Source organism: Ornithodoros turicata, chromosome 7 (genome assembly GCF_037126465.1).
Source record: "Ornithodoros turicata isolate Travis chromosome 7, ASM3712646v1, whole genome shotgun sequence".
Taxonomy (NCBI): domain Eukaryota; kingdom Metazoa; phylum Arthropoda; class Arachnida; order Ixodida; family Argasidae; genus Ornithodoros; species Ornithodoros turicata.
This window is the reverse complement of record NC_088207.1, coordinates 59,222,788-59,236,063: the sequence shown is the minus strand read 5'-3', so window position 1 is coordinate 59,236,063 and position 13,276 is coordinate 59,222,788. Positions and strand designations below refer to the sequence as shown.

The 13,276-nt window shown below is 43.8% G+C and overlaps 1 protein-coding gene across 1 annotated transcript; it reads left to right on the top strand.

Annotated features, from left to right (window-relative positions):
* LOC135401768 (transaldolase-like) lies at positions 1-11,871 on the top strand. Its single transcript, XM_064634344.1, has 8 exons — positions 1-193; positions 1,406-1,529; positions 6,935-7,042; positions 7,105-7,236; positions 8,021-8,081; positions 9,418-9,662; positions 9,824-9,891; positions 11,099-11,871. Exons 1-8 carry the CDS (start codon positions 112-114, stop codon positions 11,257-11,259), a joined length of 981 nt encoding a protein of 326 aa, XP_064490414.1. The 5' UTR covers positions 1-111; the 3' UTR covers positions 11,260-11,871.
* Positions 11,872-13,276: the final 1,405 nt, after the last annotated feature.

Here is a 13,276-nt window from a genome sequence, read left to right as displayed (position 1 = left end):
GGGAAAAAAAGAGTGGAAGAAGGTAGACCGATAGAAACGTGGAAACGTGCCTGAGGTGCCGGTCATTCTTGTGAGCAGACGAAAAGCAACCGTGCCTCATACCTTGTAACTATGAGCGGTGACAAAGCGAAGTCCTCCCTTGACCAACTGAAGGAGGTAACAACTGTCGTTGCAGACACCGGGGACTTCGAAGGTGCGTAAGTGCGTAACAACGCGCATGACGTCCATGCATGCTACCTGATACAGGAAGTGTCTCTCCGAAGAAAAACTTTATCAGTCGGTACTCCCTAAGAAAAATTTCCTTTTCGACTTTGCACGAGCTGTCCTGATGAACAACTGCAACAATCGACGGAAGAACCGATTCTTGCTCGCGAAAGACTGGGTGCCGGTTTATGACAGCAGATAGAACTGATCAAGATTGGAATTCAGACAGTGTGTGTATTGCGCAATTTAGGTTCTTCAAATAGCTTCTATGGCACGGAAACGTCTGCTGTGGGTATTTAGCATATTGAGCATTTACCTCGACTCTGAGAGAAAGCTTGTTGAACGATATTTGAAAAACTTTGTACCGTTACTAAAGTAGGGTCCTATATTTCTTTTGTGCTCAGACAGCTGCATGTTATCAGAGAGACAAAAGCGTACGTCATTGTCAAATGAGACCAACGAGGTGACTATGTATGTGCTGAATGTCCATGGGTTGCTGGAAAACACGAAGAGTTTGCCACATATGCAAGAACATGAATTTATTCAGAGCTGGTAAATTTTTTCAAGGGTCCTCCATTGATACAAATCGCAGATTTCAAAAAAGGAAAAAAAAGATGCATCACGGGATAGGTTAAATGAATTGGCTACAGTTAACAAATATTGTTCAACCAACAATACATACTTCCAATGTCCAGGCATGCAAAAGGAATTGATAGCTCAGACAAGTGCAAGCAAGCCGTATCTACAATGGTATGATTGCAGTCACCATTATGTGCTGTGGCCAGTTCCATTATCACGTATCTGGGTCAGTGGTCAAGAACAGCCCTTCAGGACAACCACACCTCATTACCTATATTGACTGCTCTTTGTGCAAGAAAGTGTGGAAAAGGCCTTGAGTCCCGTTTCTGGGTCTCACGGTCATGTGCCCACTAATGCATGTGATTCATTGGGCCACTCACGTTCTAGTGACGCAGTTGACTGAGGAATTTAGCATGCATGTATTGCACTGGACTTTTCAAAGTCCACATTTAACTCCAAAATGCATACTTTTGTTGTGAGTATAATAAGTTTCATCCATCTTCAGCAGCCATGGTCTGCAACCGAAACAGAATTTAAAATCTTTCTACAAAGTATGCATAACTGATTTTAATTGACAGACTGTAACGTTGTATTTCTTGTAATGGGTCATGTGGCATTGCAGTGTTGAAGGACTACAGGCCTACCGATTCAACAACCAACCCCTCCCTGATCCTAGCAGCATCGAAGCTTCCGCGATATGCTCGGCTTGTCGATGAAGCCGCAGCATATGGAAAGAAAACTGGAAGGTGAGTGATTCTGACCATTTGGGGATGTGCCTCAAGGTGTATAACATGTAAATTGCACAGACGTTATTTCTGATTAATGTTTCGACAATATTACGCATATACTACATTACAAATTCGAGATTAGTAAACGTAGTACTACACTCACTTTTACTTAAAACACTCGTTAAAAATATGCTCAAAAGATCAACGGAACGTTAGAACGAAAATAGTCTTATGCGATGAAATGCGCTGTATATTTTTATATCCTCCAAAGCCATTTCTTCGATATTTTGTGTTAGGGACCCAGACATTACAAACATGTATGAATTAGGGACGAACCGAGGTTATGTATGATGATTGCAAGATACACTACGATGCAGCCGATATTACTTTCGCAAAAGATTGCATTTAATTGCAAGATTTGTTCTAGCTTTTGCCTTTGCAAGGCAACAGGATAGTAGGATTTCAGGGCTATTCAGAATAATCCAGGGTAGTAACACAAAAATAATGTTACTTGCATTATTGTTATGCTTTGTCCCAAATTATCTTTTCTAGCACAACTGGGTGGTGCTTGATATTTGGTTAAGTCATCAAGTCAGCCAGTGCTTTATTGCAGTACTGTAATGTGATTACCCCAGATTCACTTGACTTTGTAAAAAAACATATGAAAAGCGCATAAACAGAGCCATGTCAGGTGTTGCAGCTGCCAACAAAATTTTCAGTTGGAATATTTATCTCTTAGATCGGGAGGAAATCCCCCATCCTGGCCTGATGAGTTTATGACCTTGAGCACAAATATACTGTTATTTCCTCATACCTTTCCTTGACATCTGCCCTTTTTATGATATGATGTAATATTTGCTGCCATTCACTAGGTACCTGAACTTATATATTATTTGGTTTTAGTTTCAAATTAAAGTAACAGTGAATGGCTCTAGGAAGGGAGTTGCCTCAGGACAGAAGCCGCCGATATTTCGAACAGAGACTGTTCTTCTTCTGGGCACCGTCCTCATCATTGGCATGGTATTTAAAGGGTTAGGTGTGACGTGTTTAAAGGTTCATGCGAATTGTGGGTCAACAGCCCGGAGGGAAGAAAGGTCCGTACGGGTTTTTACGGCGGGAGTGAATGGCTGCTTTGTTAGAGTGTGGAGGGGATTTTGTGAACGTAGTGATCTAGGCTACAAACCGGTTGCAGAAAAATGGAAGGTTCACGAACACGTGGACGAAACGGGACAACAGGCAAGAATTCGCAAGCATAGCGAAAGATAAGGAGGTTAGTGGTTACGTGGGGAAAAATTCCAGAACGAGCAAATTTTTTTTTTTTTTTTTTTTTTCTAATATATATTTGTAATACAAAGTTGTGGCATGCAATAAAGAGAGCAGAAAGCAGTGGCCATGCAGAACATAACAGATGATAATGGAGGTAGATGGGAAAAGCATATTTTATTTGTGAAGTGTTTCTAGGGTGCCTTGTGATTTGTTGATACCGGACGGGTGAAGAGCGTTGAACTTGTATATGAGATAAGACTCCCTATCACGTCTGTCACGTGTGGATCTAAACCCGGTTTCTAGAATATATAGTTTAATGTTGTCAAAATTGTGACCAGGAACGTTAAAGTGTTCGGCGACTGCTTTGGGGAGTTTGTTGGACGTGTCGGTTCTGTGTCCGGTAAGGCGGTTGTTCATTTGTTGGCCGGTTTCACCAATGTATTGCATAGAGCAGTCGCCGCATTCAATGCAGTATATAACATTGGAGCTTGTGCATGTGAATGCGTGGTTAACGGGGTGGGTGTAATTGCTCGCAGTGCTTTTGATGGAGTTAGCGTGTTGAACGTGCTTGCATGTTTTGCAGCGCGGGAGGTTGCAGGGTCGTGTTCCCGTGAACGGGGCGCTCGTTTTGCTGATTTTGGCATTGACCAAGGAGTCTGCCAGGTTTCTTGCGCGTCGGTATGTCACCTGTATGGGATTTGTGAATATGTTGTTAAGTCGGTCACTGCTTTGGAGGAGGGGCTCGTGCTTCTGTAGAATGGCTTTGATGTTTGGAAGTGCGTTGGAATATCTTGTGATGAAGCTTATTTGGCACGCGTCGGGATTTTTTCGGTTTTCCAGAACCTCGTTTCGATCGAGTGTGAGTGCCTTGCGACGGAATTCGGTTAGGAGGGAGTCTGGATAGTCCCTTTGGGCAAGTGTACTGCAGAGTTCGTCAAGCTTCTCAGCGTAATCTGTGTCGTTTGAACAAATTCTGCGTAGTCTTACACTCTGCCCATTAGGAATTCCAACCTTACAGTGACGCGGGTGGTGACTCTTGAAGTGAAGGTATTGTTGTTTGTCAGTTGGCTTTTTGTACAGGGTTGTGACGAGGTTGCCGTTGTCTAGTGATATCGTGGTGTCGAGGAAGTTAATTAAGTGAGTTGACTGTTGTGATGTGAACTTTATGTTGCTATGCGCGGTGTTCAGTAGATCTACGAACTTTTGAAATTCATTTTCCCCGTGTTCCCATATTATCAGTATATCATCGATGTATCGAAGGTACACCGTGGGTTTTAATGAGAGGGCGCTGAGAACTTTGTTTTCTAGGAACCCCATGAAGATATTTGCGTATGTGGGTGCAACAGGTGTGCCCATACTTGTACCGTGTACTTGTAGGTAGTATTCACCATTGAACTCGAAGTAGTTCAGTTTAAGAACCAAGTCCATTAGAGCGAGTATGGTTTCCGTGTCTTTTCTGGTGTTTGTAGTAGAAAGGGTATTGCAGAGGGCTGTGATTCCGTCGTTGTGTGGGATGTTAGTATACAGTGATGTCACATCCAGCGTGGCTAGTATTGTGTCCCTACCAAATGTACGAGTGTTGTTTATATCTCTGATTATTCTGAGGAGGTGGGGTGTGTCTTGTACATGCGATGGCAGTGTTGTCGGAATATGGTTTAAATAGTGGTCCAGGAATTTCGAGAGTCTTTCTGTTGGTGTGTTGTTATTAGATACAATTGGCCTGCCGGGGATGTCAGCCGTATAGAGCTCGTTGGCGTGTACCTTGTGGATTTTGGGCAGTAAATAGAAACGACCTGCGTCTGTGTTTGATGGGGTGAGATATCTGAGGTCATCACGTGTGATGAGCTTTCGTTCGTGGAGGTCCTGTATGGTATGGGTTATTAGCGCCGTGTACTCCTTTGTTGGGTCATGGTCCAGTTTGAGGTAGTGTTGCGTATTGTTGAGTTGCCTATGTGCTTCAGAGATATATTTATCTGTGGGCCAGATGACGATACTCCCACCCTTATCTGCGGGCTTGATAATGATATCATCTCTGTCAGCTAGCGCATTGATGATGTCACGTTGTGTTTTAGTGAGGTTGTGACCACGCGAGCTTTGGGAAATACCGCGAAGGATGTCGTTGCTTACTTGTTTAATGTACAGGTCTAGTGCGGGTTCTCGGCCGTGATTTGGTGTCCAGGTTGATGGTAGTCGGAGGTCGTTGTTGTTTTCTTGTGTTGTATGAGCGAAGAATTCTCTAAGGCGTAGCCGTCTCGCAAAGTCTGATATGTCTTTGTGGATTTCGTATTCGTTAACAGAATTGAGTGTAGGGCAGAATGTTAACCCCCTAGAGAGGACTTGTAGTTCGTCGCTGGTTAGTGAGCGTGATATATCTATTACGGTGCTTGCGTCAGCGTTTTCTCGGGGTGGCTCAGCGATGTTGCGGAGAGTTGTGGTTGTGGTGCTGGAAATGATTTGTTCGGCTGCTGCGTGTGTCGTGTTAGTGGGTCCGGTATCCGTGTTGTTGTTGGAATTAGGTTTTCCGAGTTTTGAGTGTTCCTTGTTAGCTAGCTCGCGGTTGAGTTGTTGAATGTGTAGTTCGAGAGTGTTTGCCTCCGCGTCGGTGAGACTGATATTGTTCATATGGGCCTGGATCGTAGCGAGTTGCGCGTGGCACTGTTTCTTTAATATTTCAAGAAACGTACGGGCTGTGTTGTTAAGGGCTGATGCCCACTCTAGCTCTAGTTCAGGTGTCAGTTTTCCTAATGCAGGAACTGTTTTAGGGGTGAGGCCTTTAGGTACTGTGTTGTGAGCCAGGTGGTAGGTGTAGATCCGTAGATGATGTAGGTATCGGCTACGTTTCTCCATGAGTTTTCGCATTCGTAGAAAGTTCGTTGACTGCATGGTAGGCTGGTGATTAGATAGTCAACGGTGTTTTCTGCGTGATGTGCGCGTGCGTCGTGTCTGTGGGGTCGGTGGCTGTGGGGTCAGTGGCTGGGGAGACTCGCTGTGTTCCTCAATGTCATCTGTCTGTGTTTGCGTGCTTGTGGTTTTCCGTGTCACAGTTTGCGTGAACTTTGTGTGTGTGCGGGTTGTGTTTGGAGTGTTGTCGTTTGCCGCGTGTGTATGCGTGGGTGCAGTGGTCGTTGTGGTCCCCTTTGATGCCATCGTGTGTTCTGGCGTGTTTGCGGTGCTGGCACTTGAAGTGTAAGCTGGTTGAGGATGTTGTGTTTGAGCGTTTGTCAGTGCAGGACGGCATCTATGGACCATTAGGTGTTTGATGTTGTGTGTCATAGCTCGTACGCCTGCGTGGTTTGGGTGGATGCCGTCCCGAGCGAGATGTGCTTCAGCGTGGTATTCGAAAGCTGCGTGTGTGATAACCATAACGTTGGTGTGTACCTGACGCATGTGGATGAGGTGGTTGTTGACAGCGCGCGCCTTCCTGTCGAACTCGTGTAGCCATGTGTCCTGGTATATGTATGTTCGGTGTTTGTTCTGTCTTCGGGGAAGTATCGTTGTCAGTACTATTTCAGCGCCTGGTCTGTTGTTTGTGATGAAAGAAACTAGTGTTTCGAATTCCTGGATGACATGTTGTGCTGTCGAGCGTGCGATGTCGTTGGTCCCTACGTGGAGTATGAAGTGCGTGATGTTCGGTGGGGCGGCGGTTACGTGTGTCATGATGTCTCGTATTCTTGCGCCGCTTGAGAAGTGTATGTGAGGTCCGTGTTCTCCGTGCGGGATGTGTTCGTGTATGTACTTGTAACAGCTATCCCCTAGGAGTGCGACATGTGAGAAAGAGAGGACGGGTTGCTTACCTCCTGAGGCCATCGGATCGTCAGTAGCGAACGTAGATGGGTAGAAATCCAGCGAACCGGTAGAGATGTAGGAAGGGAGTTGCCTCAGGACAGAAGCCGCCGATATTTCGAACAGAGACTGTTCTTCTTCTGGGCACCGTCCTCATCATTGGCATGGTATTTAAAGGGTTAGGTGTGACGTGTTTAAAGGTTCATGCGAATTGTGGGTCAACAGCCCGGAGGGAAGAAAGGTCCGTACGGGTTTTTGGCTCTGTTAGACATTGAGATGTGACTATTGAAAAATGGAATCAGTATTCAAAGTGGATCAGCAACAAAGACAAAGTTTTTGTCTACACTTTTGGATTTTTCTTTTTTCTTTCCTAGCACACCTGAGGAGCAGTTGGAAAACGCAATGGACAAGCTCCTCGTGTTGTTTGGCTGTGAAATCCTTAAAATTATTCCAGGGAGGGTTTCTACCGAAGTTGATGCAAGGTATTCACAGTTTAGATGGCCCTTTGGACTGATTTTTATTAACAGTTTTTCTGCCTTGGCAGACTGTCATTCGATAAGAAACGGTTAATCAACAAAGCACTCAGGCTGGTTGAACTCTACAAGGAAGCCGGCATCGACAAGGAGCGGATTTTAGTGAAGCTCGCCTCTACGTGGGAAGGACTAAAAGCTGCAGAGTAAGCCTGCGCTATTTAGGCTGGGAACATTATTCATGTTTTGCATTTTTTGCCACCAAAGAGCAAGAAGATCTTAGTTTACTTGAAGCATGGTGCAACAGCAGCACTCCCCCTGCTGTCCTCTCTCCATCTGTCCACATCTGTACGCCACAGTTGCTTCGGAGTGCTAACACGCAATTTCACGTGTTTCATCATGTTTTAGGACTAGAAGGATCTATATAGGCGCACAGTCCAAAAGTGAACTGAAACTGTATTCTATGCTCTATTTCTATTATTAGAGCATCAAGTTTTAGGTTTTAACCCGATTCTTCCCCAAATTTGCAACCTGAATTGAAGGTTGCCTCTTTAGGGTGAAACCTGATTTTTACCCGGCAAATTGCCCTCACTGAGACTGAGGTGTAGGAATACACACTAACTTGCTTGGGAGCAAATGCAGTTACGTCACTGTTTGTATCAAGCCAGTACAGTCAGTTTGAGTAACTGAGCACAGTTTCTCCCCGAATTTAGCGTACTGGAAGCTTTTTTCACTCGAATTTGCGTGGATTTAGGACACACGTTTATTTATTAGATTTTTACCCACCAAATTTATAATAAAAAAAAAATATTTCCCGAAAACTTGGGGCTCTATCTATTACCATGGGCAGATGCAAATTTATGCTCCAGTCTGTGAGGACACATTGCGAAACAATCTGAAATGTTGGTAACAGGTACATAAGAGAGAAAAGCTGATTTTAAGCATTAATCCCACAGTGCATGCTAATGACCGAGCTTACTATTTCTGTAGGGTCTTGGAAAAGGAGCATGGTGTGCACTGTAACATGACACTCCTGTTCAACTTCACCCAAGTAAGCGATTTCCTCACCATGAACTAAGAGTACTGTGACCTCCAGTGTGCCTTGTGTAAACATTACAAAAGTTAGTATATGACTGGGGAGTTGTAAAGTTCAAAAATCATTCATCATTCTGTAGGCAATTCTCAGTCCAGAGAAGTCATTGTGATTCACTTTAAAGGAGCCCAGAAAGCCATCTCAAAGATTTTCTGCTTCTGACGCATTATGAAAGGATGTGACTCGACAAAGGAAAAAAATCTCTGTACGCAATATTTTTCTTAGAAAAACAACTTACTCAACGCGTGCTTTGGGGAATGAGGAGGAAAAATGACACCAGTAATGTCATTACGGTTACAAGAGTGACCGCGCTCCAATCGGTGCCAGCTCTTTCCACTTTTTCTTTTCTTTTTTCGTTTCTCTTTAGTTATGCCTTTGTAGCAGACGATGGTCCTCTGAATCAATCAGTGGGCTCTACCGTAATGACGTCAAACTGACCTGGGCAGCTAGTTGCGATTTTTAAAATTGAATTCTACGATATATTTATGCATCTGTCGAATGAATCACTTTGCGTAGTGCATTTTAATAGGCAGGTTAGTGGCCTGGTTCAAAAAAGGTAGTGATGAGGTGCTTTCTGTGCTTCTTTAATACATGCCAGTGCTTGGCAGGCTCTATTGTTTGTGTGGTGGCATATATACGCGGTAAATTTAGCACATTTATTACACATTTCGATCAAGTTGTAAAAATACAAGCTAACGTTTCTGGCCCTTAAAACTTTGCAGACTGATAGTCATTTGCCTGAGGTTTTATTGATATTTTTTTCAAATGCTATCACTTTGTAGAAAAAGGGGGAGAAGCAAAGCAAATTCTCACCCCATGCATTTCCACCCACAAACTGCCATCTTTCCCTCCGTGCGGACGAAGCAAAACCAAAACTTATGGAACACCCGACAGCCAGATAGACCAGATGCAGGGTTTCGAGGCAGCGCCACCTATACGTGGGAATATGTACATGAAGGAGACAGAAGAAAACATGGCGGTTTACGGGCGGGAATTTGCTCTCCCTTTTCTTTCTACAAAGTGACAGCATTTGAAAAAAATATTGATAAAACGTGAGGCTGTCAGTCTACAAAGTTTGGAGCGACAGAAACGTAATCTTTTATGTTTATGATACAATCAAAATGTGTAACCTTTGCTAAAGTCACCTTGTGTATGCGCATAAAAATGAAGATTTACCACTTTTAATGAGCCTCGCACGTTTTACTCTCATGACTTTGACTTGTCATCTCCCAAGTTGGTGAGAGTCAGTGTACTTGTATCTTACTATATCTTAGTGCACCATATTTGTGTCCAGGCTGTGGCATGCGCAGAGGCGGGTGTGACTCTCATTTCCCCTTTTGTGGGACGTATCCTCGACTGGTACGTGGCAAACACAGCACAGAAGTCCTTTGAGCCGCTGGAGGACCCTGGTGTCAAGAGAGTCACCAGTATCTACAACTACTACAAGAAGTTTGACTACCCCACGGTTGTCATGGGAGCCTCCTTCCGAAATGTTGGCGAGATACACGCGTTGGCTGGTTGTGATCTGCTCACTATAAGGTGCCAAATAACTGCCTCCAATAAAGTAGGATGTCTGTGTCATGGGGGATTTACACTCGTTTGTTCCACCAATAACACATCTACCAAGTGGATCACATACCTAGTTATTAGTAGTAAGCTACTATAACAGACACCTAATTGTGGTTTTAATTACCTTCTAGCCCATCCCTTTTGTCGGAACTCGCAGCATCTACAAAACCTGTCCAACAGTACCTTTCGAAAGAACATGGTGAGTATGGTTGCATGCTCATTGGCAAACTTTATTTTCTCTCGTCGTTTATTTGATTCAGTGCTCAGGTGTTCTACCCTAACACAATGTGTCTGCACCACAACCTACCTCAAGTTTTAGGGTTTTACCCGATTCTTTCCCGAATTTGCACCCCGAATTGAAGGTTACATGTTTAGGGTGAAACCCGATTTTTACCCGGCAAATTGCCCTCACTGAGATGTCTGTAGGAATGCACACTAACTTGTTTGGCAGCAAACACAGTTACATCACCGTTTGTACAAAACCAGTACAGTTAGTTTGAGTAACTGAGCCTGATTTCTCCCCAAATTTAGCATACTGGAAGTTTTTCCACCCGAATTTACATGAATTTTTAATGCACATGTTTATGTACCCGATTTTTACATCCCCGAATTTAGAAAAAAAATATTTCCCAAAAACTTGAGGCTTTAATTATAATGACCATGTCATAGGCAACTCTTCACAGCTCCGCATTTGGAAGCTAGTGGTGGCGCTACTCATCGGCCCGGTTATTGCTTCCTCAACTTCTACAATACTTTCTACTTCGGCTTACCTTAGTATTTTTGTACAAGTGGTGGATGTCAAACGGAAGATGTTTCATTCTAATGTTTAATACCATCATCATTCGACGCGTTTTCATAGGAGGTGTTGCTGTCGTCTGCTTCTGCGCGTTCAGAATTCAAATTTGTATCATGCAATCATGATGTAGATCTCGTGTGCAGATGAGTAGCGGATCGTGCAAACGGGCTCCTCATAGGGGTTGCCGATTATGACATCTGCACACAAGAGGCCATTCTAGTCCTGATTGCTACTGATCATGACTTAATATTTTGAGGGCATGGGGCTGGTGGTGGCAAGCCACTTGTAGCTACAGGCTTTTGTGCTTAACACGAGCAGCCAGCCAATGACTACTATGGCCCTAGGAGAGAAGGCATCGAATAGGACTTTAGCACAGGCTCTGATGAAAGAAAAGACCATGTATTTAGCCAGATTGAGAGCAACTCAGACATACTGGGGTGTCTATTATTGACTTGATTCTTTTTGACTGGTGAGTCATCCAGAGCCAAACCACTGATATCCACAGTCCTTGGCGGATGAGGAAAGTGTCTGTTGTCCCAATGGTGACCCGCATGGTGTATTTACGAGCCATTACTGAAATGTGAACCTTTATTGGATACTTCTTTTACAGCTAAGACACTGGACCTGAAGAAAATTGAACTAAATGAAGAAGTGTTCCGCTGGGAGCTGAACGAAGACCAAATGGCGACAGAGAAGCTTTCGGATGGAATACGCAAATTTGCCGCAGATGCCGTTAAATTGGAGGACATCCTCAAGGAGAAGATGAAGTAAAAGGCTGTCATCGTATGTTTGATAAGCAATGTTGCATTTGCTTGAACACCTTTTGTGCCTTGTTTTCAGCAAGACCATGTGAACACATCTCGTTATTTATATGGTTTCTGTAGGTCATTAGTACCAGAGGCACTGACTATGTACTTCAAAAGTATTTACCAGCTCAGTATAACAAAGTGATGTAATAAAGTCCAATCTGTGTCACAGCACTGTATGGCAATTAATTTCGCACCAAAAGTTGAGCATAACTGCGACTAGGTTCGAAAAATTTGGATGCACAATTCACACTGATATGATGGCAGTCACATTGAAAAAAAAAAAGAAAACTGCCCTTCATTCGTTTTGAGTGTGGCTGCCCTAGCTTTGTTTTAGCTGGTTGAGGGAAACTGATAGGTATTGCAAAAGTTTGTGTACTCTGTGGATTTCTTAATTTGTAAGCAAATACAGTAAAATTAACAGCCACTACATTTTGCAAATTTTATATACAAAAATTGTGACAAGCGTATAGTGTGTCTGTACCAGATTTCACAAAAGCAACGCTACGTCCAGTTGAAATGCTTACTAGTAACCTGTGCAACAAATTGTCAAAATAAAGGTCACGATTTAAACATACTTTTCCAAGTGTCAGTCCTTGGTCGAAAATTGCCCTTAAGATTGGAAACCAGAGTGTCGGAGCGAACCGAAAACCGAAAAAAAACGCTATTTTGGTGCGAACCGGAACGGAATCGAAACCGTATACGTTTTTTACGCTCAGGAGGGTAACCGAAAAATATATTTAACGGTTTTCGGCCCAAGAAAAAACTTTGCCGGTTTGGACTCCGGATAGGCGAATGAAACAGACGTCGAGTGCTCTGAAGTCATGTCATGGATACTATACGAGGGTTACGGTTACGGTGGAATGTATGTCGGTATGACCCTTAGGCTCCCTTTGTAATGGTTATCGTTCGCGCACGCACACAGACTTAGAGGTACATGTGACTCTCTAGCAATGTGCCGTAGTGCTAGTTTTAATTTGATCCCCCCAAACTCTCAACTAAACAGCGACCCAAGGGGGCTGCATAACGGCTTCTTTGTCGGTAATGTCGCGCAACGCGTCCCTTGTGTGAGAGCAGCTAAGTTGAATACATTTACGTATACGCGAGGGCAAGCCCGTGCGAAGTGGCAACTCTTTTGTGGACAGGACACGGAGAAAATAAAACGGAGCCGTCGAGCGCATTTGTGAGTGAAGGTGTTCCTCGACTTGCGTCGTACTCGTGCGGTGGTGCTTGCTGGCTATACAGTGGCAACAGATATTTGGATGGGACGCGATCTCTCCAACCCAGCAAGAAAGTACTTTATGTATGACATCACGACAAACAAGTCCGTTTGTAGCATGCACTTCAAGAAAGGAGAAAGCCCATTTGAACAGACAGTAACCTACAGGAACTAGGAGCTACCAATTTCACAGCTGTCTATCAATATTAAATACCATGTGTGCGGAATAAACAGGTTTACATTTTGTAACATTGATTTTTTTTGTGGGGATGAATATTCCTAGCAGAAGCGGAACCGGTTCAAAAACCGGTATGAACCGTTATTTTTTTGCTCCGGAGCAGAACCGGTACCGGATCGTTTATGACGTAACCGGAACGAAAAACGTTTCGGTTCGACACCTTGTTGGAAACAATTTCGATTTGTGAAAATAGAAGGCTCACGAACATAGTCAACATGAGCTACGTTGCCAATGCAGACGCAGCAGAATATGTCTGCACCTTTTCTACCTCGTGCCTGTCATCGACCTTGTCCCTGCCTTATTTGTCCTGTGTCCCTGTGTGTCCTGCCCATAGGTGCCTGTCCTGACATGGAACTATGCCTCGGACCAATTTCCGTTTGAACAATCTTCTGTTAAGATTGCTGCATAAACCACGGATATTTCACTGTTGAATAACGCTTCCATACAACATGTATGATCCACAATCTAAGTTTGTGTGACAAAGATATGTCCAGTGTTGCATAGTTTAGATTAAGCACACAGGTA

What these genes read in the sequence shown, in the direction of transcription:
- LOC135401768 (XM_064634344.1), top strand. Translation starts at nt 112, where the DNA reads ATGAGCGGTGACAAAGCGAAGTCCTCCCTTGACCAACTGAAGGAGGTA. An exon ending in TCTACCGAAGTTGATGCAAG is followed by an intron (nt 7,043 to 7,104) that starts GTATTCACAGTT and finishes CTGCCTTGGCAG; the next exon opens with ACTGTCATTCGATAAGAAAC. An exon ending in GTACCTTTCGAAAGAACATG is followed by an intron (nt 9,892 to 11,098) that starts GTGAGTATGGTT and finishes CTTCTTTTACAG; the next exon opens with CTAAGACACTGGACCTGAAG.